Source organism: Rhinoraja longicauda, chromosome 7 (genome assembly GCF_053455715.1).
Source record: "Rhinoraja longicauda isolate Sanriku21f chromosome 7, sRhiLon1.1, whole genome shotgun sequence".
NCBI classification, from domain to species: domain Eukaryota; kingdom Metazoa; phylum Chordata; class Chondrichthyes; order Rajiformes; family Arhynchobatidae; genus Rhinoraja; species Rhinoraja longicauda.
The window spans coordinates 2,089,176-2,115,465 of record NC_135959.1 but is presented as its reverse complement, the minus strand read 5'-3'; the positions used below and the strand labels follow the sequence as shown (position 1 = coordinate 2,115,465).

Here is a 26,290-nt window from a genome sequence, read left to right as displayed (position 1 = left end):
CAACCAGAGAGCAGTGCTGAACTACTATCTACCTCATTGGTGACCCTCGGACTATCCTTGATCGGACTTTGCTGGCTTTACCTCGCACTGAACGTTATTCCCCTATCGTGTATCTGTACACTGTGGACAGCTCGATTGTAATCATGTATTGGTCTTTCCGCTGACTGGTTAGCGCGCAACAAAAGCTGTTCACTGTACCTCGGTACACGTGACAATGAACGAAACTAGTCAGACCTGAAACGTCACCCATTCCTTCGCTCCAGAGATGCTGCCTGTCCCGCTGAGTGACTCCAGCATTCTGTGGCTATCTTCTCTATTTATCGCTCTCGCTCTCTCTCTCTCTCTCTCTCTCTCTCTCTCTCTCTCTCTCTCTCTCTCTCTCCTCTCTCTCTTCTCCCTCCCTCTCTCTCTCTCTCCCCTTTCTCTCTCTCTTTTTGTCTCAGTTTCTCACATTCTCTCTCTCTCTCTCTCTCTCTCTCTCCTCTCTCTCTCTCTCTCTCTCTCTCTCTCTCTCTCTCCCTCCCTCTCTCTCTCTCTCCCCTTTCTCTCTCTCTTTTTGTTCTCAGTTTCTCACATTCTCTCTCTCTCTCTCTCTCTCTCTCTCTCTCTCTCTCTCTCTCTCTCTCTCTCTCTCTCTCTCTCTCTCTCTCTCTCATCTCTCTCTCTCTCTCTCTCTCTCTCTCTCTCTCTCTCTCTCTCTCTCTCCTCTCTCTCTCTCTCTCTCTCTCTCTCTCTCTCTCTCTCCCTCTCTCCCTCTCTCTCTCTCGTCTTCAGATTTGTCCGAAGAAGGGTCTCGACCCGAATCGTCACCTATCCATGTTCTCCACAGATGCTGCCTGACCCGCTGAGTTACTCCAGCACTCTGTGTTTATCTTCGGTGTAAACCAACATCTGCAGTTCCTTCCTGAACTAATCGTTTTCCTAATTCCGATGCTAACGTGAGCCTTACCCACTGGTCCACGTCTCCACCAGTGAGATGTTGTGGGCTCGGCCGCCGTTGCTCAGCCGGTCCCGAGGGGATATTGATCTGACTCACCCGTGTCCAAGTGGCTCCACTACTGACGTGGGTCCATGTCTAATCCATGGATCAATCGCCCTGAAGCACCAACGTCAGACGGCAACGAGCAACGAGGGGTCAGATCTCCACTCATCCCCAGCCTCACACAGACTGAAACATAGAAACATAGAAAATATGTGCAGGAGTAGGCCATTCGGCCCTTCGAGCCTGCCACCGCCATTCAATATGATCATGGCTGATCTTCCAACTCAGTAACCTGTACCTGCCTTCTCTCCATACCCCCTGATCCTTTAGCCACAAGGGCCACATCTAACTCCCTCTTAAATATAGCCAATGAACTGGCCTCAACTACCTTCTGTGGCAGAGAATTCCACAGACTCACCACTCTCTGTGTGAAGAAATGTTTTCTCATCTCGGTCCTAAAAGACTTCCCTCTTATCCTTAAACTGTGACCCCTGGTTCTGGACTTCCCCAACATCGGGAACAATCTTCCCGGGTCTCGACCCGAAAAACGTCACCCATCCCTCCCTGCCTGACGGGCAGCATCTGTGGAGAACATGGATAGGTGGCGTTTCGGGTCGAGACCCTTCTTCAGATAGAAACAGGCCCTTCGGCCCACAAGTCCGTGCCGACCAGCAATCACCTCGTACACTAGCATTATCCTACACTCCAGGGACAATTTTTATCAAAGCCAATTAACCTACAAAACCCACATGTCTTTGGGATGTGAGGGGGTAACCGGACCACCCGGAGAAAACCCACGCGGTCATAGTGAGAGCGTGCAAACTCCACACAGACAGCACTCGGGTTAGAGTAGAATTCCCGGAGGGTGTAGCATGGAACTAGTGTTGGGGTGATCATTGGTCGGCGTGGACTAGGTGGACCGATGGGCTTGTCCCACTCTGTATCTCTAAACCAAACTCAATTATAGGACAGCACACTCAGACAGCTGTGAATCTGTGGAACTCTCTGCCTCAGAAGGCAGTGGAGGCAATTCTCTGGATGCTTTCAAGAGAGAGCTAGATAGAGCTCTTAAGGATAGCGGAGTCAGGGGGTATGGGGAGAAGGCAGGAACGGGGTACTGATTGAGAATGATCAGCCACGATCACGGTGAATAGCGGTGCTGGCTCGAAGGGCCGAATGGCCTCCTCCTGCACCTGTTGTCTATTGGCTCAGAGGGTAGAGTTGCTGCCTCACAGCTCCAGAGACCCGGGTTCGATCCTGATCGAGGGGTGCTGTCTGTGAGGAGTTGCACTGCTCTCCCGTGACTGTGTGGGTTTCCTCCGGGTGCTCCGGTTTCTTCCCCTTTCACGTTTATTTTGGTTTAGAGGTACAGCATGAGACAGGCCCCTTCGGCCCACCGAGTCCACGCCGACCAGCGATCCACACACTATCTACAGTGTCAATATTACCTACACTGTCGGGGCCTACACTGTCCAGGCCTACAGTGTCCGGACCTACAATTGGCCTACACACTTGGGCCAATTTACAGAGGGCTAAATCACATACATCCCCAAAGACGTGAGGGTTTGGAGGTTAATTGGCCCCGTGTGCAGGGAGTGGATGAGAAAGTGAGATAATTAGATCTATTAGTATGAACGGGCGATCGCTGGTCAGCATGGACTCAGTGGGCCGAAGGGCCTGTTTCCACGCTGTATCTCTAAAAACTACGTTGCCCCCTCGGCCTGAGTGTGGAGTCACTGGTCCATGTGGTCATGGAGCATGCTGGGGAACCCATCTACTGTCAGAGTGATCAAGGGTCCCGACCCAAAACGTCATCTATGCATAGGGTTGCCACTATCTCGCTCCAAATAAGGGACAAGGTGATGTCACCGCCCCGTGCCCCACGAGACTTCACCCAGCCAGCGGCCACGTGCTCCCGCTCCACCAATGGCGGCCGCCCGGGCCGGGAGGCGGGTTGCTATGCAACCTCCGTTAGGCGGCGCCCGAGCCTCCAGATCTACAGTGTCCGGGCCTACAGTGTCCGGGCCTACAGTGTCTGGGCCTACAGTGTCCGGGCCTACACTGTCCGGGCCTACAGTGTCCGGCCTACAGTGTCCGGGCCTACAGTGTCCGGGCCTACACTGTCCGGGCCTACAGTGTCCGGGCCTACAGTGTCCGGGCCTACACTGTCCGGGCCTACAGTGTCCGGGCCCCACAGCGTCCGGACCTACACTGTCCGGGCCTACAGCGTCCGGACCTACAATGTCCGGGCCTACAGTGTCCGGGCCTACAGCGTCCGGACCTACACTGTCCGGGCCTACAGTGTCCGGGCCTACACTGTCCGGGCCTACAGCGTCCAGGCCTACAGTGCCCGGGCCTACAGTGTCCGGGCCTACAGTGTCCGGGCCCTACTCTGTCCAGGCCTACAGTGTCCGGGCCTACAGTGTCCGGGCCTACAGTGTCCGGGCCTACAGTGTCCGGGCCTACAGTGTCCGGGCCTACAGTGTCCGGGCCTACACTGTCCGGGCCTACACTGTCCGGGCCTACACTGTCCGGGCCTACAGCGTCCGGACCTACACTGTCCGGGCCTACACTGTCCGGGCCTACAGCGTCCGGACCTACACTGTCCGGGCCTACACTGTCCGGGCCTACAGCGTCCGGACCTACACTGTCCGGGCCTACAGTGTCCGGGCCTACACTGTCCGGGCCTACAGTGTCCGGGCCTACAGTGTCCGGGCCTACAGTGTCCGGGCCTACACTGTCCGGGCCTACAGTGTCCGGGCCTACAGTGTCCGGGCCTACAGTGTCCGGGCCTACACTGTCCGGGCCTACAGTGTCCGGGCCTACAGTGTCCGGACCCTACACTGTCCAGGCCTACAGCGTCGGGGCCTACACTGTCCGGGCCTACAGCGTCCAGGCCTACAGTGCCCGGGCCTACAGTGTCCGGGCCTACAGTGTCCGGGCCTACAGTGTCCGGGCCTACTCTGTCCGGGCCTACAGTGTCCGGGCCTACAGTGTCCGGGCCTACTCTGTCCGGGCCTACAGTGTCCGGGCCTACAGTGTCCGGGCCTACAGCGTCCTGACCTACAGCGCCTCCCAGGCCTAATACGGGACAAGGGCGGTCCCGTACGGGACAAACCAATTTAGCCCAAAATACGGGATGTCCCGGCTAATACGGGACAGTTGGCAACCCCACCTCTGCACGTTCTACACCCACGGCCTGACCCACTGAATTACTCCGGCACCTTGAGTCGTTTTTTGTAAACCGGCATCTGCAGTTCCTTCCTTCCCCATTTGCCCGCGTTTGGCCCATGTACCTGTCAACCTGTCATATCCACGCACCTGTCCAAATGTCCTTTAAACGTTGCGATAGTGCCTGACTCAACTACTGTGAATTTATCATCGAGTTTACCCTTCCTAGCCAACAGGTAACAGGGGCGGCAAGATGGCGCAGTGGGTAGAGCTGCTGCCTCAGGGCTCCAGAGACCCTGGTTCGAACCTGACTAAGGGTGCTGTCTGTGTGTGGAGTTTGTACGTTCTCCCTGTAACCGGGAGGGTTTTCTCCGGGTGCTCCGGTTCCCCTCCCACATCCCAAAGACGTGCGGGTTTGTAGGTTAATTGGCCCTCTGTAAATTGCCTCCTAGTGTGTAGGGAGTGGATGAGAAAGTGGGATAACATAGAACTACTGTGAACGGGCGATCGCTGGTCTAAACTAGACGTATAAGATTATTAAGGGGTTGGACACGTTAGAGGCAGGAAACATGTTCCCAATGTTGGGGGAGTCCAGAACCAGGGGCCACAGTTTTAAGAATAAGGGGTAGGCATTTAGAACTGAGATGAGGGAAAAACATTTTTTCAGTCAGAGAGTTGTAAATCTGTGGAATTCTCTGCATCAGTTCTCTGAATGCATTCAAGAGAGAGCTAGATAGAGCTCTTAAGGATAGTGGAGTCAGGGGGTACGGGGAGGAGGCAGGAACGGGGTACTGATTGAGAATGATCAGCCATGATCACATTGAATGGCGGTGCGTACAGGCTCGAAGGGCCGAATGGCCTCCTCCTGCACCTATTGTCCTAAATGGCCGACCCCTTATTCTTAAACTGTGCCCCCTGGTTCTGGACTCCCCCAACATCGGGAACATTTTTCCTGCATCTAGCCTGTCCAATCCTCCAGGAATTTTATATGTTTCTCTTCCTTCTAAATTCTAGTGAATACAAGCCCAATCGACCCATTCTTTCAACCTATGTCAGTCCCGCCATCCCGGAGATTAACCTGGTGAACCTACGCTGCACTCCCTCAATAGCAAAATGTCCTTCCTCGAATTAGACCAAAATTGCACGCAATACTCCAGGTGTGGTCTCACCAGGGCCCTGTACAAGTGCAGTAGGACCTCCTTGCTCCTAAACTCAAATCCTCTTGCAATAAAGGCCAACATGCCATTAGAAACATAGAAACATAGAAAATAGGTGCAGGAGTAGGCCATTCGGCCCTTTGAGCCTGCACCGCCATTCAATATGATCATGGCTGATCATCCAACTCAGTATCCCGTACCTGCCTTCTCTCCATACCCCCTGATCCCTTTAGCCACAAGGGCCACATCTAACTCCCTCTTAAATATAGCCAATGAACTGGCCTCAACTACCTTCTGTGGCAGAGAATTCCACAGATTCACCACTCTCTGTGTGAAAAAAAACTTTCTCATCTCGGTCCTAAAAGACTTCCCCCCCTTATCCTTAAACTGTGACCCTTTGTTCTGGACTTCCCCAACATCGGGAACAATCTTCCTGCATCTAGCCTGTCCAACCCCTTAAGAATTTTATAAGTTTCTATAAGATCCCCCCTCAATCTTCTAAATTCCAGCGAGTACAAGCCTAGTCTATCCAGTCTTTCTTCATATGAAAGTCCTGCCATCACAGGAATCAATCTGGTGAACCTTCTCTGTACTCCCTCTATGGCAAGAATGTCTTTCCTCAGATTAGGAGACCACAACTGTACGCAATACTCCAGGTGTGGTCTCACCAATGCCCTGTACAACTGCAGCAGAACCTCCCTGCTCCTATACTCAAATCCCCTCGCTATGAATGCCAACATACCATTCGCTTTCTTCACTGCCTGCTGCACCTGCATGCCTACTTTCAATGACTGGTGTACCACGACACCCAGGTCTCGTTGCATCTCCCCTTCTCCTAATTGGCCACCATTCAGATTAACTTTCTTCACTGCCTGTTGTATGTGCATGTTTACCTTTAGTGACCGATGTACAAGCACGCCCAGGTCTCGTTGCACCTCCCCTTTTCCTGGTCTTACACCATTCAGATAATAAGCTGCCTTCCTGTTCTTGGCACTAAAGTGGATAACCTCACATTTATCCACATTACACTAGCTCTAAGAGCTAAAGACAAGAACGCAAGAAAATAGGAGCAGGAGTCGGCCACTGAGCCTCTGGGCTCTAACCTACCATTCAATATGATCCTGCTGTTCTACAATTCCCTTTCGGTGCCAGTTTGCCTGAGCCTTAATGCCTCCAATTATTTATGTTTCTCCACCTTCAGTACCCTCAGGGGCCAGAGTGTCTCAGTGATGCCCCACTCTCTAACGAAAGGAAGTTTAGTGTTTAGTGTTTAGAGATACAGCACGGAAACAGGCCCTTCGGCCCACTGGGTCCGCGCCGACCAGCGATCCCCGCACATTAACAATATCCTACACCCACTAGGGACAATTTTAAATTTACCAAGTCAATTAACCTATAAACCTGCTCGTCTTTGGAGTGTGGGAGGAAACCGAAGATCTCGGAGAAAAGCCACGCAGGTCACGGGGAGAAGGTACAAACTCCGTACAGACGGCGCCCGTAGTCGGGATGGAACCCGGGTCTCCGGCGCTGCATTCGCTGTAAGGCGGCAACTCTACCGCTGCATCACCGTGACCGCCCGAGTTTGATACATGGGGCATCTTGGTCAGCATGTACAAGTTGGGCCGAAGGGCCTGTTTCCATGCTCGATCACTGTCACTCTAGGACGCATCTCAGTTTGAAATGACCCATCCCTTATTTTTGCATTATTAGGTAGAGCTTCTGTCTCACAGCGCCAGAGACCCGGGTTCGATCCTGACTACGGAGTGCTGTCTGTACGGAGTTTGTTCGTTCACTCTTAAGGATAGCGGAGTCAGGGGGTATGGGGAGAAGGCAGAAACGGGGTACTGATTGAGAATGATCAGCCATGATCACATTGAATGGCAGTGGCGGCTTGAAGGGCCGAATGGCCTCCTCCTGCACCTCTTGTCCATGTTTCTATGATAGTGTTAATGTACGGGGTGATCGATGGTCGACTTGCTGGGACGAAGGGCCTGTTTCCACGCTGCATAAACGAAACCAAACTATTTAAAAGCTAATAGAACAGTGGTTGCTGGTCCCAAAAGGCTCACCCACGACACGTCAGTATACGGTGGCGCAGCGGTAGAGTTGCTGCCTCACATCGCCTGACACGTGTGTTCGATCCTGACTACGGGCGCCGTCTGTACGGAGTTTGTACGTTCTCCCCGCGACCTGCGTGAGTTTTCTCCGAGATCTTCAGTTTCCTCCCACACTCCAAAGACGTACAGGTTTGTAGGTTAATTGGCTTGGTTTAAATGTAAATTGTCCCGAGTGTGTGTAGGATAGTGTTAGTGTGCGGGGATCGCTGGTCGCGTGGACTCGGTGGGCCGAAGGGCCTGTTTCCACGCTGTATCTCTAAACTAAAGAAAATTAAACAGGCCATTCGTCCCAACTCATCACCACTGGCCAAGATGCCCATCCGAGCTAAAGATTGTCTGAGGGTCTCCAACGATGTAAATTGGAGGTCAGGACTGCTCTCTAGTTGGTGAGAGGATGGTTCAGTTGCACGATAACAGTCGGGAAGAACCTTTCCCTGAATCTGGAGGTGTGTTGGGTGGAATTAGGGTTGCCAACTGTCCCGTATTAGCCAGGACATCCCGTATTTTGGGCTAAATTGGTTTGTCCCGTACGGGACCGCCCTTGTCCCGTATTAGGCCCAGAGGACGCTGTAGGCCCGGACAGTGTAGGCCCGGACACTGTAGGCCCGGACACTGTAGGCCCGGGGGCCGCTGTAGGCCCGGACACTGTAGGCTAACAGAGTGTGTTTGGGGAGCGGGGTCGAGTGTGTTCGCCTAACGGAGGTTGCGTAGCAACCCGCCTCCCGGCCCGGGCGGCCGCCATTGGTGAAGCGGGAGCACTTGGCCGATAGCTGGGTGAGGTCACGTGGGGCGCGGGGCGGTGACGTCACCTTGTCCCTTATTTGGGAGCGGGGAAGTTGGCATCCCCTAGGTGGAATCTCCCCGTGAGTTGGGACCAGCTCGAGCAGACTCTGCACTCAGCCCCGAGCCACCTACGTCGAGGGGGACCCGTGAGCGAGGGGGGCCCGTGAGCGAGGGGGTCCCGTGAGCGAGGGGGGCCCGTGAGCGAGGGGGGCCCGTGAGCGAGGGGGTCCCGTGAGCGAGGGGGGCCCGTGAGCGAGGGGGGCCCGTGAGCGAGGGGGTCCCGTGAGCGAGGGGGGCCCGTGAGCGAGGGGGTCCCGTGAGCGAGGGGGTCCCGTGAGCAAGGGGGGCCCGTGAGCGAGGGGGGCCCGTGAGCGAGGGGGGCCCGTGAGCGAGGGGGGCCCGTGAGCGAGGGGGGCCCGTGAGCGAGGGGGGCCCGTGAGCGAGGGGGGCCCGTGAGCGAGGGGGGCCCGTGAGCGAGGGGGGCCCGTGAGCGAGGGGGACCCGTGAACGAGGGGGACCGTCGGAGAGACGCAGGGAACCTGAGGGCCAGCTCCTTCCCGGCTGTTATCAGGCACCTGATCCGTCCTCTCACCAACTAGAGAGCGGTCCTGACCTCCCGTCTACCTCATTACAGACCCTCCGACTATTGTTAATTGGCCTTTATTTTGTACCAAACATTATTCTCTTTATCCTGTACACTGTGCACGCCTTGATTGGACTCCCCCAATTCTTAAAGGACTGGATAAGCTCGATGCAGGAAAAATGTTCCCAATGTTGGGGGAGTCCAGAACCAGGGGCCACAGTCTAAGATTAAAGAGGAGGCCATTTAAAACTGAGATGAGGAAAAAACGTTTTCACCCAGAGAGTTGTGAATTTGTGAAATTCTCTGCCACAGAGGGCAGTGGAGGCCAATTCACTGGATGGATTTAAGAGAGAGTTAGATAGAGCTCTAGGGGCTAGTGGAATCAAGGGATATGGGGAGAAGGCAGGCACGGGTTACTGATTGTGGATGATCAGCCACGATCACAATGAATGGCGGTGCTGGCTCGAAGGGCCGAATGGCCTCCTCCTGCACCTATTGTCCATGTTTCCCTGTCTCTGTGTCTCTGTGTGACTGTGTGACTGTGTGACTGTGTGACTGTGTGACTGTGTCTCTGTGTGACTGTGTGACTGTGTGACTGTGTCTCTGTGTCTCTGTGTGACTGTGTGACTGTGTCTCTGTGTCTCTGTGTCTCTGTGTCTCTGTGTCTCTGTGTGACTGTGTGACTGTGTGACTGTGTGACTGTGTGACTGTGTCTCTGTGTCTCTGTGTGACTGTGTCTCTGTGTGACTGTGTGACTGTGTCTCTGTGTCTCTGTGTGACTGTGTGACTGTGTCTCTGTGTCTCTGTGTGACTGTGTGACTGTGTCTCTGTGTGACTGTGTGACTGTGTCTCTGTGTCTCTGTGTGACTGTGTGACTGTGTCTCTGTGTCTCTGTGTGACTGTGTCTCTGTGTCTCTGTGTGACTGTGTCTTTGTGTCTCTGTGTCTCTGTGTGACTGTGTGACTGTGTGACTGTGTCTCTGTGTCTCTGTGTGACTGTGTGACTGTGTGACTGTGTGACTGTGTCTTTGTGTCTCTGTGTCTCTGTGTGACTGTGTGACTGTGTGACTGTGTCTCTGTGTGACTGTGTCTCTGTGTCTCTGTGTGACTGTGTGACTGTGTCTCTGTGTGACTGTGTGACTGTGTCTCTGTGTCTCTGTGTCTCTGTGTCTCTGTGTCTCTGTGACTCTGTGTCTCTGTGACTCTGTGTCTCTGTGACTCTGTGACTCTGTGACTCTGTGTCTCTGTGTCTCTGTGACTCTGTGTCTCTGTGTCTCTGTGACTCTGGTTTCTTCTGCCCCCCTCCAGTTCCGTACAAGTTCTTCACGGATCACAGCGGGATCAATGAGAAGCGGAAGCAGCGGCGGATCCGGACCACGTTCACCAGCTCGCAGCTAAAGGAGCTGGAGAGGGTGTTCGCCGAGACCCACTACCCGGACATCTACACCCGCGAGGAACTGGCCCTGAAGATCGACCTGACCGAGGCTCGTGTGCAGGTACACGGCTCTGGGGTCCCGCCCTTCCGCTCGTCCCCCCCCAACTCCCCCCACGACCCAGCGCGGTAACGGCGGTGTACGGGACGCTCACCGCCACGGCCTGGGGCATTCAAGGATGCAATGCCGAGGCTCGAGAAGGCGCTGGTCAGGCCGCATTTGGAGTATTCCCAGTGGTTTTGGGCATCATATCTGTGGAAGGATGTGCTGGCTCTGGAGAGGGTCCAAAGATGGTTTACAGGAATGATCCCAGGAATGACAATAGACAATAGGTGCAGGAGGAGGCCATTCGGTCCTTCGAGCCTGTACGCACCGCCATTCAATGTGATCATGGCTGATCATTCTCAATCAGTACCCCGTTCCTGCCTTCTCCCCATACCCCCTGACTCCGCTATCCTTAAGAGCTCTATCTAGCTCTCTCTTGAATGCATTCAGAGAATTGGCCTCCACTGCCTTCTGAGGCAGAGTATTCCACAGATTCACAACTCTCTGACTGAAAATGTTTTTCCTCATCTCAGTTCTAAATGGCCTACCCCTTATTCTTAAACTGTGGCCCCTGGTTCTGGACTCCCCCAACATTGGGAACATGTTTCCTGCCTCTAACGTGTCCAACTTCTTAATAATCTTATACGTTTCGATAAGATCTCCTCTCATCCTTCTAAATTCCAGTGTATACAAGCCTAGTCGCTCCAGTCTTTCAACATATGACAGTCCCGCCATTCCGGGAATTAACCTAGTGAACCTACGCTGCACGCCCTCAATGGCATTTGGAGTATTTCCATCAGTTTTGAGCATCATATCTGAGGAAGGGTATGCTGGCTCTGGACAGGGTCCAAATATGGTTTACAGGAATGATCCCAGGAATGAGTGGGTTAACATACGATAGACAATATACAATAGTTGCAGGAGGAGGCCATTCGGCCCTTCAAGCCAGCACCGCCAATCACCGTGATCATCCACACTCAGTTCCTGCCTTCTCCCCATATCCCTTGACTCCGCTATCTTTAAGAACTCTATCTAACTCTCTCTTGAAAGCATCCAGGGAATTGGCTTCCACTGCCTTCTGAGGCAGAGAGTTTGTCAGCACTGGGCCTGTACTCGCTGGAGTTTAGAAGGATGAGGGGGGGACCTCATTGAAACTTACTGAATAGTGAGCGGCCTGGATAGAGTGGATGTGGAGAGGATGTTTCCACTAGTGGGAGAGTCTAGGACCAGAGGGCACAGCCTCAGAATTAAAGGACGTACCTTTAGGAAGGAGATGAGGAGGAATTTCTTTAGTCAGAGGGTGGTGAATCTGTGGAATTCGTTGCCACAGACGGCTGTGGAGGCCACAAGTCAGTGGGTATTTTTAAGGCAGAGATAGATAGATTGTTGATCAGTGCGGGTGTCAGGGGTTACGGGGAGAAGGCAGGAGAATGGGGTTAGGAGGGAGAGATAGATCAGCCACGATTGAAAGGCGGAGTAGACTTGATCGGCCAAATGGACTAATTCTGCTCCTATTACATATGACATAACCTTCTGAGTAACTCAGCGGGTCAGGCAGCATCTCTGGAGAGCAGGAATGGGTGACGTTTCGGGTCAAGACCCTTCTTCAGACTGAAGAATTGTGGCTGCCTTTAACTTGTTCTTTTCAGACCTTTCATTTATTTGTTCTTTGTACCTTTTCATACCTCTGAATGATCAGCCATGATCACATTGAATGGCGGTGCTGGCTCGAAGGGCCGAGTGGCCTAATTCTGCTCCTATCACTTATGACCTTATGAAGTTAAGCGCGCCACTCTGTCGCCACTCACCCCGGAAGCATTTTACCGGGACGTGTCACGGCTCGGTCTGGGAACGGCTCCATCCGAGACCCGCGAGAAACCGCAGAGAGTTGTGGAGGCAGCCCAGACCATCACACAAACCAACCTCCCTCCCACCGACTCCATCTACACCTCACGCTGCCTCGGCAAGGCCAGCAGCATCATCACGGACCAGTCTCACCCCGGTCACTCCCTCTTCTCCCCTCTCCCATCGGGGCAAGAGGTACAGAAGTGTGAAAACGCACACCTGCAGATTCAGGGATAGTTTCTTCCCGGCTGTTATCAGGCAACTGAACCATCCTACCACAACCAGAGAGCGGTGCTGAACTACTATCTACCTCATTGGTGACCCTTGGACTATCTTTGATCGGACTTTACTGGCTTTAACTTGCACTAAACGTTATTCACTTATCATGTATCTGTACACTGTAAACGGCTTGATTATAATCGTGTATTGTCTTTCCGCTGACTGGTTAGCGCGCAACATTGAAGCCTTTTACTGTACCTCAGTACACGTGACAATAAACTCAACAGAAACTGAAAGTCCCTCTATCTTTTCCCATCTGAACAGCCTAATTCTGCTCCTAGAACTTGTGAAACATAGAAAATAGGTGCAGGAGGAGGCCATTTGGCCCTTCGAGCCAGCACCGCCATTCATTGTGATCATGGCTCATCGTCCACAATCAGTAACCCGTGCCTGCCTTCTCCCCATATCCCTTGATTCCACTAGCCCCTAGGGCTCTAGCTAACTCTTTTAAATTCATCCAGTGAATTGGTCTCCACAGGCAGAGAATTCCACAAATTCACAACTCTCTGGGTGAAAAAGTTTCTTCTCGCCTCAGTTTTAAATGGCCTCCCCTTTATTCTTAGACTGTGTGGCCCCTGGTTCTGGACTCCCCCAACATTGGGAACATTTTTCCTGCATCTAGCTTGTCCAGTCCTTTTATAATTTTATACATCTCTATAAGATGGGGCATCGTTCCTGCAGGGAGTCGTGAAGCTCAGTTTGGGGTTGCCAACTGTCCCGTATAAGCCGGGACATCCCGTATTTTGGGCTAAATTGATTTGTACCGTAGGGGACTGCCCTTGTCCCGAATTAGGCCCGGGTGGCGCTGTAGGCCCGGGCGCTGTAGGGCCGGTCGCTGTAGGCCCGGTCGCTGTAGGCCCAGACACTGTAGGCCTGGGGGTCGCTGTAGGCCCTGACACTGTAGGCCCCGACACTGTAGGCCTGGGGATCGCTGTAGGCACGGACGCTGTAGGCCCAGACACTGTAGGCCGGGGTGTCGCTGTAGGCCTGGACACTGTAGACCCCGACACTGTAGGCCCCGACACTGTAGGCCTGGGGATCGCTGTAGGCACGGACGCTGTAGGCCCAGATGCTGTAGGCCCGGTCGCTGTAGGCCCGGTCGCTGTAGGCCCAGACACTGTAGGCCCAGAGACTGTAGGCCTGGGGGTCGCTGTAGGCCTGGACACTGTAGGCCCCGACTCTGTAGGCCTCAACACTGTAGGCCCCGACACTGTAGGACCCAAAACTGTAGGCCCCGACAGTTTAGCTCCCGACACTCCAAGTTTCTGACATTTTAGCTCCAGGCACTGTGGGCCCGGACAGTGTGGGCCCGGACAGTGTGGGCCCGGACAGTGTGGGCCCGGACAGTGTGGGCCCGGACAGTGTGGGCCCGGACAGTGTAGGCCCGGAGGCCCAGTCGCCGCCTAACGGAGGTTGCGTAGCAACCCGCCTCCCAGCCCCGGCGACCGCCATTGGTGGAGCGGGAGCACGTGGCCGCTGGCTGGGTGAGGTCACGTGGGGCGCGGGGCGGTGACGTCACCTTGTCCCTTATTTGGGAGCAGGATAGTTGGCAACCCCCTCGAGTACCTGTCACCATTCACCCCTCTCTTCCCAATCCCATTCCAGGTTTGGTTCCAGAACCGGCGGGCCAAGTTCCGGAAGCAGGAGCGAGCGGCGAACTCCAAAGGCAGCGGTGGAGCCGCGGGCGGGAAGAACGGAGAGCTCCTGTCGGACGAGGACGAGAGTAAAGAGTCGGCCTGCATCGACCCCGACAGCACAGCCAACCCGGCCTGCTCGCCCCCGTCGGCCCCCCCCACCGCCCCCCTCCCTGCTGGGCCCGTGTCCAGCACCAGCCCGCACCCCCTCAGCATGCCCAGTCCCAACGGCTCCATCAAGCCCTCCGTGTGGAGCAGCGCGGAGCTACTCAAAGCACAGGCGTGGCAGGCCAACGACAACATGGCCGGCCCTTTTGCAGGGGTCCTGTCCACCTTGCACAGAAAGACCAATGCCCTGAAGCCCAACCTGTTCTAGAGAGAGGGGAGATAGAGAAAGAGGAGGGAGAGAGAGGGGGGGATAGAGAGAGATGGAGAGAGAGAGGAGAGAGAGGGGATGGAGAGAGAGAGGGCGAGAGAGAGGGGAGGGAGAGAGAGGGGGAAAGATAGAGAGAGAGGAGGTAGAGAGAGGGGGAGAGAGAGGGTTGATAGAGGGGAAGATAGAGAGAGGGAGAGAGAGGGTTGATAGATGAGAGAGGGGAAGATAGAGAGCGAGAGGGGAGAGAGAGAGGGGAGAGAGAGGAGGGGGAAGAGAGAGGAGAGAGAGGTGGGGAGATAGAGACGGAGAGAGAGGGGAAGATAGAGGAGGGGAGAGAGAGAGAGAGAGAGAGAGAGAGAGAGAGAGAGAGAGAGAGAGAGAGAGAGAGAGAGAGAGAGAGAGAGAGAGAGAGAGAGAGGAGGAGAGAGAGAGAGAGAGAGAGAGAGAGAGAGAGGGGAGGGAGACAGTGGAAGGGGGGGAGAGAGCAGAAAGAGTGGAAGAGGGGGGAGAGAGTGATGGAGAGGTAGGGGAGAGAGAGAGGGAAGAATGAGGTGGAGAGAAGGGAAGAGAGAGGGGGAGAGAGTGATGGAGGGGTAGGGGAGAGAGAGTAGGGACAGAGAGGGGAGAGTGAGAGAGTGGAGAGTGAGGTGGAGAGTGAGGTGGAGAGAGGGGGGGGAGAGAGAGAGAGGGGGGAGAGAGAGAGTGGGACCCAACCGCAGAACCTGCCACCTGCTTGTTTAACCCCCTCCACTCCCTTGTGTACGATGATCATGGTCCATCTCCACGATGTCCCCCCGTCTCTCCGTCCCACACCCCACTTTCTCCCATCGTTTCCTCCACACCGAGGCTACAACTCGGCTTGAGCTGTGCGTTACAGTGGTGCAGCGGGTAGACCTGCGTTCCAGTGAACCGGCCTCCACTGCCCTCTGCGGCAGAGAATTCCACAAATTCACAACTCTCTGGGTGAAAAAGTTGCTTCTCACCTGAGTTTTAAATGGCCTCCCCTCTCAGTCCCTCTCCGGCCTGCCCTGTCTCTCAATCCCTCTCTCTCCCAGGGGGATATCCGTACACTGACCACTATTGCTCAGTCCCTCTCTCTCTCTCCCAGGGGGATATCCGTACACTGACCACTATTGCTCAGTCCCTCTCTCTCTCTCCCAGGGGGATATCCGTACACTGACCACTATTGCTCAGTCCCTCTCTCTCTCTCCCAGGGGGATATCCGTACACTGACCACTATTGCTCAGTCCCTCTCTCCCAGGGGGATATCCGTACACTGACCACTATTGCTCAGTCCCTCTCTCTCTCCCCCAGGGGGATATCCGTACACTGACCACTATTGCTCAGTCCCTCTCTCTCTCTCCCAGGGGGATATCCGTACACTGACCACTATTGCTCAGTCCCTCTCTCTCTCTCCCAGGGGGATATCCGTACACTGACCACTATTGCTCAGTCCCTCTCTCTCTCTCCCAGGGGGATATCCGTACACTGACCGCTGTCTCTCAGTCCCTCTCTCTCAGGGTAGGTATCTGTACACTGACAGGTCCATTGTGTCGAGGGTTAGGGACTAGATATTAAGGACAACAGAACACATGGCTTACATTATTGCGGTCAGGTGCCCAAACTTGTCCACGTTAGGATCATTTCTTTGATCGTCCCATTCCAGAGCGACGTTAGTTAAATATTGTCTACATACGTGAATTATATGTACATATAAGGTGGTGGAACTGTTAACAACACTGCCCGAACTCCTAGTATGTGTGATTTTAAGAGTTAGCATTCTTCAAACTTCCAAAGAATTGGTAAGGCTTGTAACCAAATGATTTATTTTGTACGTTGAAGACTGATCTCTTGCGGGGAGGGGCATTGGAAATGTTCTTGCTCAATAGACAATAGGTGCAGGAGGAGGCCATTCAGCCCTTCGATCCAGCACCGCCATTCAATGTGATCATGGCTGATCATTCTCAATCAGTACCCCGTTCCTGCCTTCTCCCCATACCCTCTCAAGCAAAGCAAATTTGTACGGACCATCCAGGTCGTTGGTGCTGATCACCTCCGCTCAGTCCGCCTGGACCTACCTGATCTCCCGGTTGCCAAACACTTTAACTCCCCCCCCCCGCCCATTCCCACACTGACCTTTCTGTCCTGGGCCTCCTCCATTGTCAGAGTGGGGCCCAGCGCAAATTGGAGGAACAGCACCTGATATTTCGCTTGGGCAGCTCACACCCCAGCGGTATGAACATTGACTTCCCCAACGTCAAGTAGCCCTTGCATCCCCTCTCTCCCCGTCACTCCCCCTACCCTAGTCGATGTACTAGTTTCACTGTCGTCTTGTTGAGTCTCATTGTCTGTAACTGGTTTTCACCTAGCCCACGGCCTTTATCATCGTTACAATTTTGCATATCTTTCACTCATTTGTTCTATCTCTCTCTCTGTATCACCTGTTTCCCTCTCCCCTGACTCAGTCTGAAGAAGGGTCTCAACCCGAAATATTCCTTTTGTCCAGAGATGCTGCCTGTCCCGCTGAGTTACTCCAGCATTTTGTGTCTCTCTTCCAAAATCCCTCTCTCAGAGGATATCTGTACACTGACCGGTGTCTCCAGGTCTCTCTCTCTCAGGGGGATATCTGTACACTGACCCGTGTCTCCAGGTCTCTCTCTCTCAGGGGGATATCTGTACACTGACCCGTGTCTCCAGGTCTCTCTCTCTCAGGGGGATATCTGTACACTGACCCGTGTCTCCAGGTCTCTCTCTCTCAGGGGGATATCTGTACACTGACCCGTGTCTCTCAGTGGGATATCTGTCCATCTCTCCGATATTCCTACATACCTAAGATACTAATTTCTGATCTCCGTCGCGTTAAAATATCTCCCAACTATAAGTTACAAAGCTGCATTGTGAAATACACCCCCTCTTAAATCCCCCTTCAATTATAGAATGATACAGCGTGGAAACAGGCCCTTCGGCCCAACTATTAAATCTTTACCCCTTCATCTTAAACCTATGTCCTCTGGTTCTTGATTCCTCTACTCTGGGCAAGACTCTGGGCATCATCTAAACCCAATCTATTCCTCTCATGATTATATACACAATTCACGCTTATATAATGGAGGAACAGGTGGAGGCCATTCGGTCCCACCACACCATGCTATCCCATCGGACATTCAAGAGGTTGGTTTAATCAAGCAGAACGATGCTTATCATATAAAATAGTTGTATAAAACAGCCTTGTGTACATGATGCAATGTGTCAAACCTTGTGAATGAATTTGTGAATCCATCAAGATACACTTCAACTGTGTACAGTTGTCCAGAGTTTGAATTAAATTAAGTCTTTGCTCAATAACTTAATCGAGTTTCTCAGTCTGTGTCTTTGTGGGTGTGAGGAGGGGGTTCCTGTACATAGGTTCATACGACACCGGGTGGCGCCACCACCAATGACTGCCTCGCCAACAGTCTGTCTGTCCTTCCTTCTGTTTTTGTTATTTTACGTATGTGTTAAAGTATGTTTTAGTGTTTGTTTTATGTGGGAGGTGGGGGGGGGGAGTTGGGGGAAACTTTTTTTCAATCCCTTACCTCGACGGAGATGTGATATTTCTCCGTATCGTATCTCCGTCCCCACTGCGGCCTAACATCGAGGAGTTGGCGGCCTTTCCCGGAGACCGGCCCGGCGCTTCATGCCGTGGGCGCGTGCAGACTTTAACATCGCGGAGCTTGCGATCCCTTGCCGGGGATCGACTGTGGAGAGCTCCAACCGCGGGGCCTGTGGACTTTAACATTGTGAAGCCCGCAGTCTCTGATGAGAAGAGGCCGACTCGGGAGGTCCACGCCGCAGAGAGTTTCAACCGTCGCGACGCGGGGAGTTTCGATCGCCCCGACGCGAGGGCCTCGGACAGTCGGCAGCGGCGACTGCGGACGGTTCAACAGCCCCGACCACGGGTGAACAAAGAGGAAGACGATTGAACTTTATTACCTTCCATCACAGTGAGGAATGTCGAATCCGCTGTGGTGGATGTTTGCGTTAAATTTTACTTTATGTGGCTGTGTGTCTTGTTGCTTTTCACTTAGTATGGCTGTGTGGTAACTCACATTTCACTGCACCTTAATTGGTACATGTGAAAATAAATTGACCTTGAAACCTTGACACAGGCCATTCGGCCCATCGAGTCTGCACCATCATTCAATCATGGCTGATCTATTTTTTCCTCTCAACCCCATTCTCCTGCCTTCTCCCCATAACCCCTGACACCCGCACTAATGCAGAACCTAATAAATCTCCGCTTTAAAAATACCCAGTGACTTGGCCTCCACAGCCGTCTGTAGCAATGAATTCCACAGATTCACCACCCTCTGACTAAAGAAATTAATTCTGAGGCCGTGCCCTCTGGTCCGAGACTCTCCCACTAGTGGAAACATCCTCTCCACATCCACTCTACCCAGGCCGTTCACTATTAACCCAATCAGCCACTGATTGGTGGTGTACAGTCGATGGGTCCAGACATAGAAACATGGAAAATAGGTGCAGGAGGAGGCCATTCGGCCCTTCGAGCCAGCACCGCCATTCAATATGATCATGGCTGATCATCCACAATCAGTACCCCGTTCCTGCTTTCTCCCCATATCCCTTGATTCCGTTAGCCCTAAGAGCTAAATCTAACTCTCTCTAGAAAACATCCAGTGAATTGGCCTCCACTGCCCTCTGTGGAGGAGAATTCCACAGATTCACAACTCTCTGGGTGAAAATGTTTTTCCTCATCTCTCAGTTCTAAATGGCCTCCCCTTTATTCTTAAACTGTGACCCCTGGTTCTGGACTCCCCCAACATCGGGAAATTTTATATGTCTCTATAAGAACCCCTCTCATCCTTCTAAACATCTCCTCTAACATTTCCTGTCCATTCCCTCCACATAGGCTGCTTGGCCCACTGAGTTCCTCCAGCACTTTGCATTTTGCTGCAGATTCCAGCATCTGCAGTTCCTTTCATCTACATAGAGTGAAACAGCGTGGAAACAGGCCCATCGGCCCAACTTGCCCACACCGGCCAACATGTCCCGGCTACACTAGTCCCAGCTGCCTGCGTTTGGCCCATATCTCTCTAAACCTGTCCTATCCACGCACCAGTCTGACTGTTTCTTAAATGTTGGGATGGTCCCAGCCTCAACTACCTCCCCTGGCAGCTTGTTCCATACACCAACCACCCTCTGTGTGGAAAAGTTACCCCTCAGATTCCCCCCCCAACCCTTTTAAACTCCAGCGAGTACAGGCCCAGAGCCTTCAAACGCTTCTCGTACATTAACCCATTCATTCCCGTAAACCTCCTCTGGACCCTCTCCAATGCCAGCACATCCCTCCTCAGATGTGACAAAAGATCACCTCGATTCCACCCTCCTGATTTAGACTTTAAAGATACGGCGTGGAAACAAGCCCTCCGAGCCCACGTCGACCAGCGATCACCACTTACACTCGCATTATCCGCCACACTAGGGACGATTTATAATTTTACCAAAGCCAATTAACAGTAGACAATAGGTGCAGGAGTAGGCCATTCGGCCCTTCGAGCCAGCACCACCATTCAATGTGATCATGGCTGATCATTCTCAATCAGTACCCCGTTCCTGCCTTCTCCCCATACCCCCTGACTCCGCTATCCTTAAGTGCTCTATCTAGCTCTCCCTTGAATGCATTCAGAGAATTGGCCTCCACTGCTTTCTGAGGCAGAGAATTCCACAGTTTTACAACTCTCTGACTGAAAAAGTTTTTCTTCATCTCCGTTCTAAATGGCCTATCCCTTATTCTTAAACTGTGGCCCCTTGTTCTGGACTCCCCCAACATTGGGAATATGTTTCCTGCCTCTAACGTGTGCAACCCCTTAATAATCTTATATGTTTCGATAAGGTCCCCTCTCATCCATCTAAATTCCAGTGAATACAAGCCTAGCCGTTCCAGTCTTTCAACATACGACAGTCCCGCCATTCTGGGAATTAACCTAGTAAATCTACGCTGCACGCCCTCAATAGCAAGAATATCCTTCCTCAAATTTGGAGACCAAAACTGCACATAGTACTCCAGGTGCGGTCTCACCAGGGCCCTGTACAACTGCAGAAGGACCTCTTTGCTCCTATACTCAACTCCTCTTGTTATGAAGGCCTACAAACCTGCACGTCTTTGGAGTGTGGGAGGAAACTGGAGCACCAGGAGAAAACCCTGACAGGTCACGGGGAGGAAGTACAAACTCCATAAATGACAGCGCCTGTAGTCGGGATGGAACCCGGGTCTCTGGCGCTGTGAGGCAGCAACTCTACCGCTGCGACACTGTGCCACCCATTTGATGTTATCAACAGGACAGACTTGTATTGTAGGCGGTTGGACCATCACCCCATTAACTTGGGGACAATTGGAGGGTTTAAAACGCAGAACAGTACAGCGCTGAAACAGGCCCATGGAGGTCCCTGTCGAACATGATGCCAAGATCAACTCTCCTCTGCCTGTACATGATCCATATCCCACACCGGCCAACATGCCCCAGCTAAACTATTCTCACCTGCCTGCGCTTGGCCCATATCCCTCCAAACCTGTCCTATCCATGCACCTGTCTAAATGTTTCTTAAACATTGCGAAAGTCCTTCCAGACACCCACTGCCCTTTGTGTAAAAAACGTTACCCCTCAGATTCTCGTAAAATCTTTTCCCCTTCACCTCACCCCTATGTCCTCTGGTTCTTGATTCCCCACTCTGGGCTATTCTATTGCCCAGAATCGAGAACAAGGCGACATAGGTTTAAGGTAAGAGGGGAAAGATTTAATAGGAACTTGAGGGGTAACTTTGTCACATAGAGGTTGTTGGGTGTATAGAACGAGCTGCCAGAGGAGGTAGTTGAGCCAGGTAGTATTGCAATGTTTAAGAAACATTTAGGCAGGTACATGGATAGGATCTTATCGAAATGTATAAAATTATAAAAGGACTGGACAAGCTAGATTGCAGGAAAAATGTTCCCAATGTTGGGGGAGTCCAGAACCGGGGGCCACAGTCTAAGAATAAAGGGGAGGCCATTTAAAACTGAGGTGAGAAAAAATGTTTTCACCCAGAGTTGTGAATTCTCTGCCACAGAAGGCAGTGGAGGACAATTCACTGGATGAATTTAAAAGAGAGTTAGATAGAGCTCTGGGCCTATACTCACTGGAGTTTAGAAGGATGAGGGGGGACCTCTTTGAAACTTTCTGAATCGCAAAAGGCCCATATAGAGTGGATGTGGAGAGGATGTTTCCACTAGTGGGAGAGTCTAGGACCAGAGGGCACAGCCTCAGAATAAACGGGCAAATCTTTAGAAAGGAGACGAGGAAATTAATTCCTTCTGTGGCAATTAATTCCATAGATTCACCACCCTCAGTCAGAGGGTGGTGAATCTATGGAATTAATTGCCACAGAAGGCTGTGGAGGTCAAGTCAGTGGATATTTTCCAAGGAGGAGAATGACAGATATTTGATTAGTCTGGATGTCAAGGGTTATGGGGTGAAGGCAGGAGAACGGGATTGAGAGGGAGAGATAGATCATCCATGATTGAATGGCGGAGTAGATTCGATGGGCCGAACGGCCTAATTCTGCTCCTATCACTTATGAACCCAAATGAAAGTGATCACCAAAGTCTCCAATGTTGTTAAAAACATTTAAAATTTTATACAGTCATAATTAAAATCATTAAAAATACGAAACTAAGTGAAATGAAAGGAATATGCACACATATACACGCGCGCGTGTGTGTGTGTCCTTAACACTGGCTCTCAGTCGTTCCTTATGGTGGTGTTCCAGTGTTGAAACAACTTGGGAGGGGGGAAACTTGAGCCGATGGACGTAGAGGCAGAGGGGGCAGAAATAGGTGTCGCACACACACACACGCACACACGCACGCACGCACGCACACACGCACGCACACACACACACACACACACAAATGTCTTGACTTGCGTTAAATATCACAGATAAAGCAACTTCACAAAACTTTCCGACTACAATACTGCAAAAGCTATATAAAAGAAATCCAAATACTGAAGACTGCACACACACGAACGCGCACACACACACACACATAACGCCTCTGCCACTGGCAGTTTATACATCTTATTCCAGAAGATGTATTTTTAAAATTGTCGAGAGGAGTTTTTAAAAACATTTTTTAAAAAAAAGAAAGGACATGTGGAGCGTGGTTAGGGGTGCAAACATCCTCGCTCCCAAACACGGGACAAGGTGACGTCACCGCCCCGCGCCCCACGTGACCTCACCCAGCCAGCGGCCACGTGCTCCCGCTCCACCAATGGAGGCCGCCCGGGCTGGGAGGCTGGTTGCTATGCAACCTCCGTTAGGCGGCGCCCGGGCCGGGCCTACAGCGCCCCCCGGGCCTACACTGTCTAGACTACATTGTCAGGGCCTACAGCGACCCCCGGGCCTACAGCGACCCCCGGGCCTACAGCGCCCCCCAGGGCCTAATACGGGACAAGGGCGGTCCCGTACAGGACAAACCAATTTAGCCCAATATAAGGGATGTCCCGGCTAATACAGGACAGTTGGCAACCCTACTGCATAGTGTCTCTGAGCTTGGAATAACAAATAAATATTTGCCCAACAGCATAGGAGTGGGACACAAAACGCTGGAGTAACTCAGCGGGACAGGCAACATCTCTGGAGAGAAAGAAGAGGTGACGTTTCGGGTCGAGTCCCTTCTTCAGACTGGAATCTCGGCCCGAAACGTCACCCATTCCTTCTCTCCAGAGATGCTGCCTGTCCCGCTGAGTTACTCCAGATTTTTATGTCTATCTTCGGTTTAAACCAGCATCTGCAGTTTCTTCCAACAGCATAGGGGTGGGAATATCTACGCTGTACATATACTCTGCATATTTCTATACACTGTAAATGGATCGATTGCAACCGTGTATTGTCTTTCCGCTGGCTGGTTAGCACGCCACAAAAGCTTTTCACTGTACCTCGGTACACGTGACAATAAACTAAACTGAAACTGGACTGAATGCAAGATGGCGGCGGTGGTCGGTGAAGGGAGAAGGTTGGTGAGTGGGAGTGGTATGTGAAATCACCTCCCACGGACTCTTTAAAGTGCCCAAAAGGTCCTGAGATCGGCTCGGGGAACGTGAGGCAGCGACGGAAAGGGAGGGGACGTACGTACGGACGGGCGGCGGGATTGCGGTGGTTGTGGGTGTTGGCGGGAGGGGACGTACTAGGGTTGCCAACTTTCTCACTCACAAATAAGGGACAAAAGGTGACGTCACCGCCCCGCGCCCCGCGTGACCTCACCCAGCCAGCGGCCACGTACCTCCGCTCACCAATGGCGGCCGCCCGGGCCGGGTGGCAGGTTGCTATGCAACCTCTGTTAGGCGGTGCCCGGGCCTACACCGTCCGGACCTACAGTGGCCCCCGGGCCTACATTTTCCGGGCCTACATTGTCCGGGCCTACAGAGGCCCCCGGGCCTACAGTGTCCAGGCCTACATTGTCCGGGCCTATTTATACAGGATGTCCCGGCTAATACGGGACAGTTGGCAACCCTAGGACGTACAGACGGTAACCGAGCGGGCGGGCGGATTGATGCAGCGTAGCCTGCGGCAGGTGCACGGGGCAGCGGTGGATGGAGCCGGCATCAAGCATGGCGCTGGGCCAGGCCCAACCCCAATCCAGTGCCCTCCCGCCTTAACCTGAGGAAATAAGGAATCGCACATCTCCTTGGGCCAAGATCAGACTCTCCAGAGACTTGGAAGTTGTAAGATGGTGCTGGAATGTGGCGACTCTCTGCATGCTGTTCCAGAGGAGAGTCTAGAAGTGTAAAAACGCACACCTCCAGATTCAGGGACAGTTTCTTCCCGGCTGTTATCAGGCAACTGAACCATCCTACCACAACCAGAGAGCAGTGCTGAACTACTATCCACCTCATTGGACACCCTCGGACTATCTTTAATCGGACTCTACTGGCTTTATCTTGCACTAAACGTTATTCCCTTTATCATGTATCTGTACACTGTGGACGGCTTGATTGCAATCACATATTGTCTTTCCGCTGACTGGTTAGCACGCAACAAAAGCTTTTCACTGTACCTCGGTACACGTGACAATAAACTGAACTCGAACTGTATTGCACTTGCATACGGTATGATTTGACTTGAGAGCCTGCAGAACAAGTCTTTCACTGAATCCTGGTACACGTGTCAATAATAAACTAGATTGAACTCTCTCTCTCGCTCAGAAGACTGCCCTGAGTTGCATAGAAGGTTCCTACGATGTATTTTTGTCGGATAAGGCTATCAAGGAAAGTAGAACAAGTATAGTTGAGGTAATAGTTTAGTTTAGTTTAGAGATGCAGCATGGAAACAGGACCTTCGGCCCACCGAGTCTACACCGACCTGTGACCAATACTATCCGACACACTAGGAACAATTTCCAAAAGCAAATTAACCTACAAACTGTACATCTTTGGAGTGTGCGAGGAAACTGGAGCACCCGGAGAAAACCCACACGGTCACGGGGAGAACGTGTAAACTCCGTACAGACAGCACCCGTGGTCAGGATGGAACCTGGGTCGCTGGCGCTGTGAGGCAGCAACTCAATGCTGCGCCACCGTGCCACCCTAAGAGATGCTTGGATAGGTACATGGAGAGGGCAGGTTTAGAGGGATACGGGCCAAACGCAGGCAGGTGGGACTAGTGTACATCGGGCATCTTGGTCGGCATTGAGCTGAAGGGCCTGTTTCCGTGCTGGGTGACTCTGTAACTCTTAACAGACTCCCTGGCAGTGTAATTAAAGGCACAAAGTCAGGCTTTATCGCCAAGGCAGACACTAGCTGTGAGGTTAGGGGAGCTAAGATCCCCTGCTCCAAACCAGCTGTGTTTTAAGGACAGGAGGTTTCATTTTAGTCCTTGAGCTTCCAAAAGCCTGGAGGATATGGACACAAGGTGCTGAACATCAAGGAGGTTTTCAAATGAGTTCACAGTCGCTAGTGCACACACACACAAACAGTTTCTCTGTGGGACACTGCACGCACTCTGAGAAAGAAACAGACCTGTGGCAATCACAGCTCAGTCTGAAGAAGGGTCTCCACCGAAAACTTCACCCATTCCTTCTCTCCAGAGATGTTGCCCGTCCCGCTGAGTTACTCCAGCATTGTGTGCCTATCTTCGACTTAAACCAGCATCTGCAGTTCTTTCCTACACATAGAAACGTAGACAGAAGGTGCAGGAGTAGGCCATTCGGCCCTTCGAGCCAGCCCCGCCATTCAATATGATCATGGCTAATCATCCAAAATCTGTACCCTGTTCCTGCTTTCTCCCCATACCCCTTGGGATATCAGCGGGCCAGGCAGCATCTGTGGAGAGAAGGAATGGGTGACGTTCTTGGTCGAGACCCTTCGACAGACTGAGTGTCAGGGGAGAGGGTGTTACAGAGATAAGGAAGTGTAATAGATCAATACAGAGATAAATTTGTGATCAGTGCGGGTGTCAGGGGTTATGGGGAGAAGGCAGGAGAATGGGGTTAGGAGGGAGAGATAGATCAGCCATGATTGAACGGCGGAGTAGACTTGATGGGCTGAATGGTCTAATTCTGCTCCGATTCCTTATGACCTTATGAAGAAGGGTCTTGACCCGAAACGTCACCCATTCCTTCTCTCCACAGATGCTGCCTGTCCCGCTGAGTTACTCCAACGTTTTTTGTCTATCTTCTCTCAGCAATGCAGGAGGGAGAGCACAGACATTGTGTGCCGAAGGGTCTGCTCCTGTGCTGTTTGACACAAGGAACTCCTGTAGATGTTGCAGACGTGCGTGAGGGACCTGGGCTGGAAGTGGCCAGAGTGCATGGACATAGTGGGCCGAAGGGCCTGCTGATGTTCCTATAAGGAA

The 26,290-nt window shown here is 52.5% G+C and overlaps 1 protein-coding gene across 1 annotated transcript; it reads left to right on the top strand.

Annotated features, from left to right (window-relative positions):
* The first annotated feature begins 976 nt into the window (after positions 1 to 976).
* Positions 977 to 14,404, top strand: LOC144595412 (paired mesoderm homeobox protein 2A-like). Its single transcript, XM_078402914.1, has 3 exons — positions 977 to 1,109; positions 10,101 to 10,288; positions 14,000 to 14,404. Exons 1-3 carry the CDS (start codon positions 977 to 979, stop codon positions 14,402 to 14,404), a joined length of 726 nt encoding a protein of 241 aa, XP_078259040.1.
* The last annotated feature ends 11,886 nt before the right edge of the window (positions 14,405 to 26,290 follow it).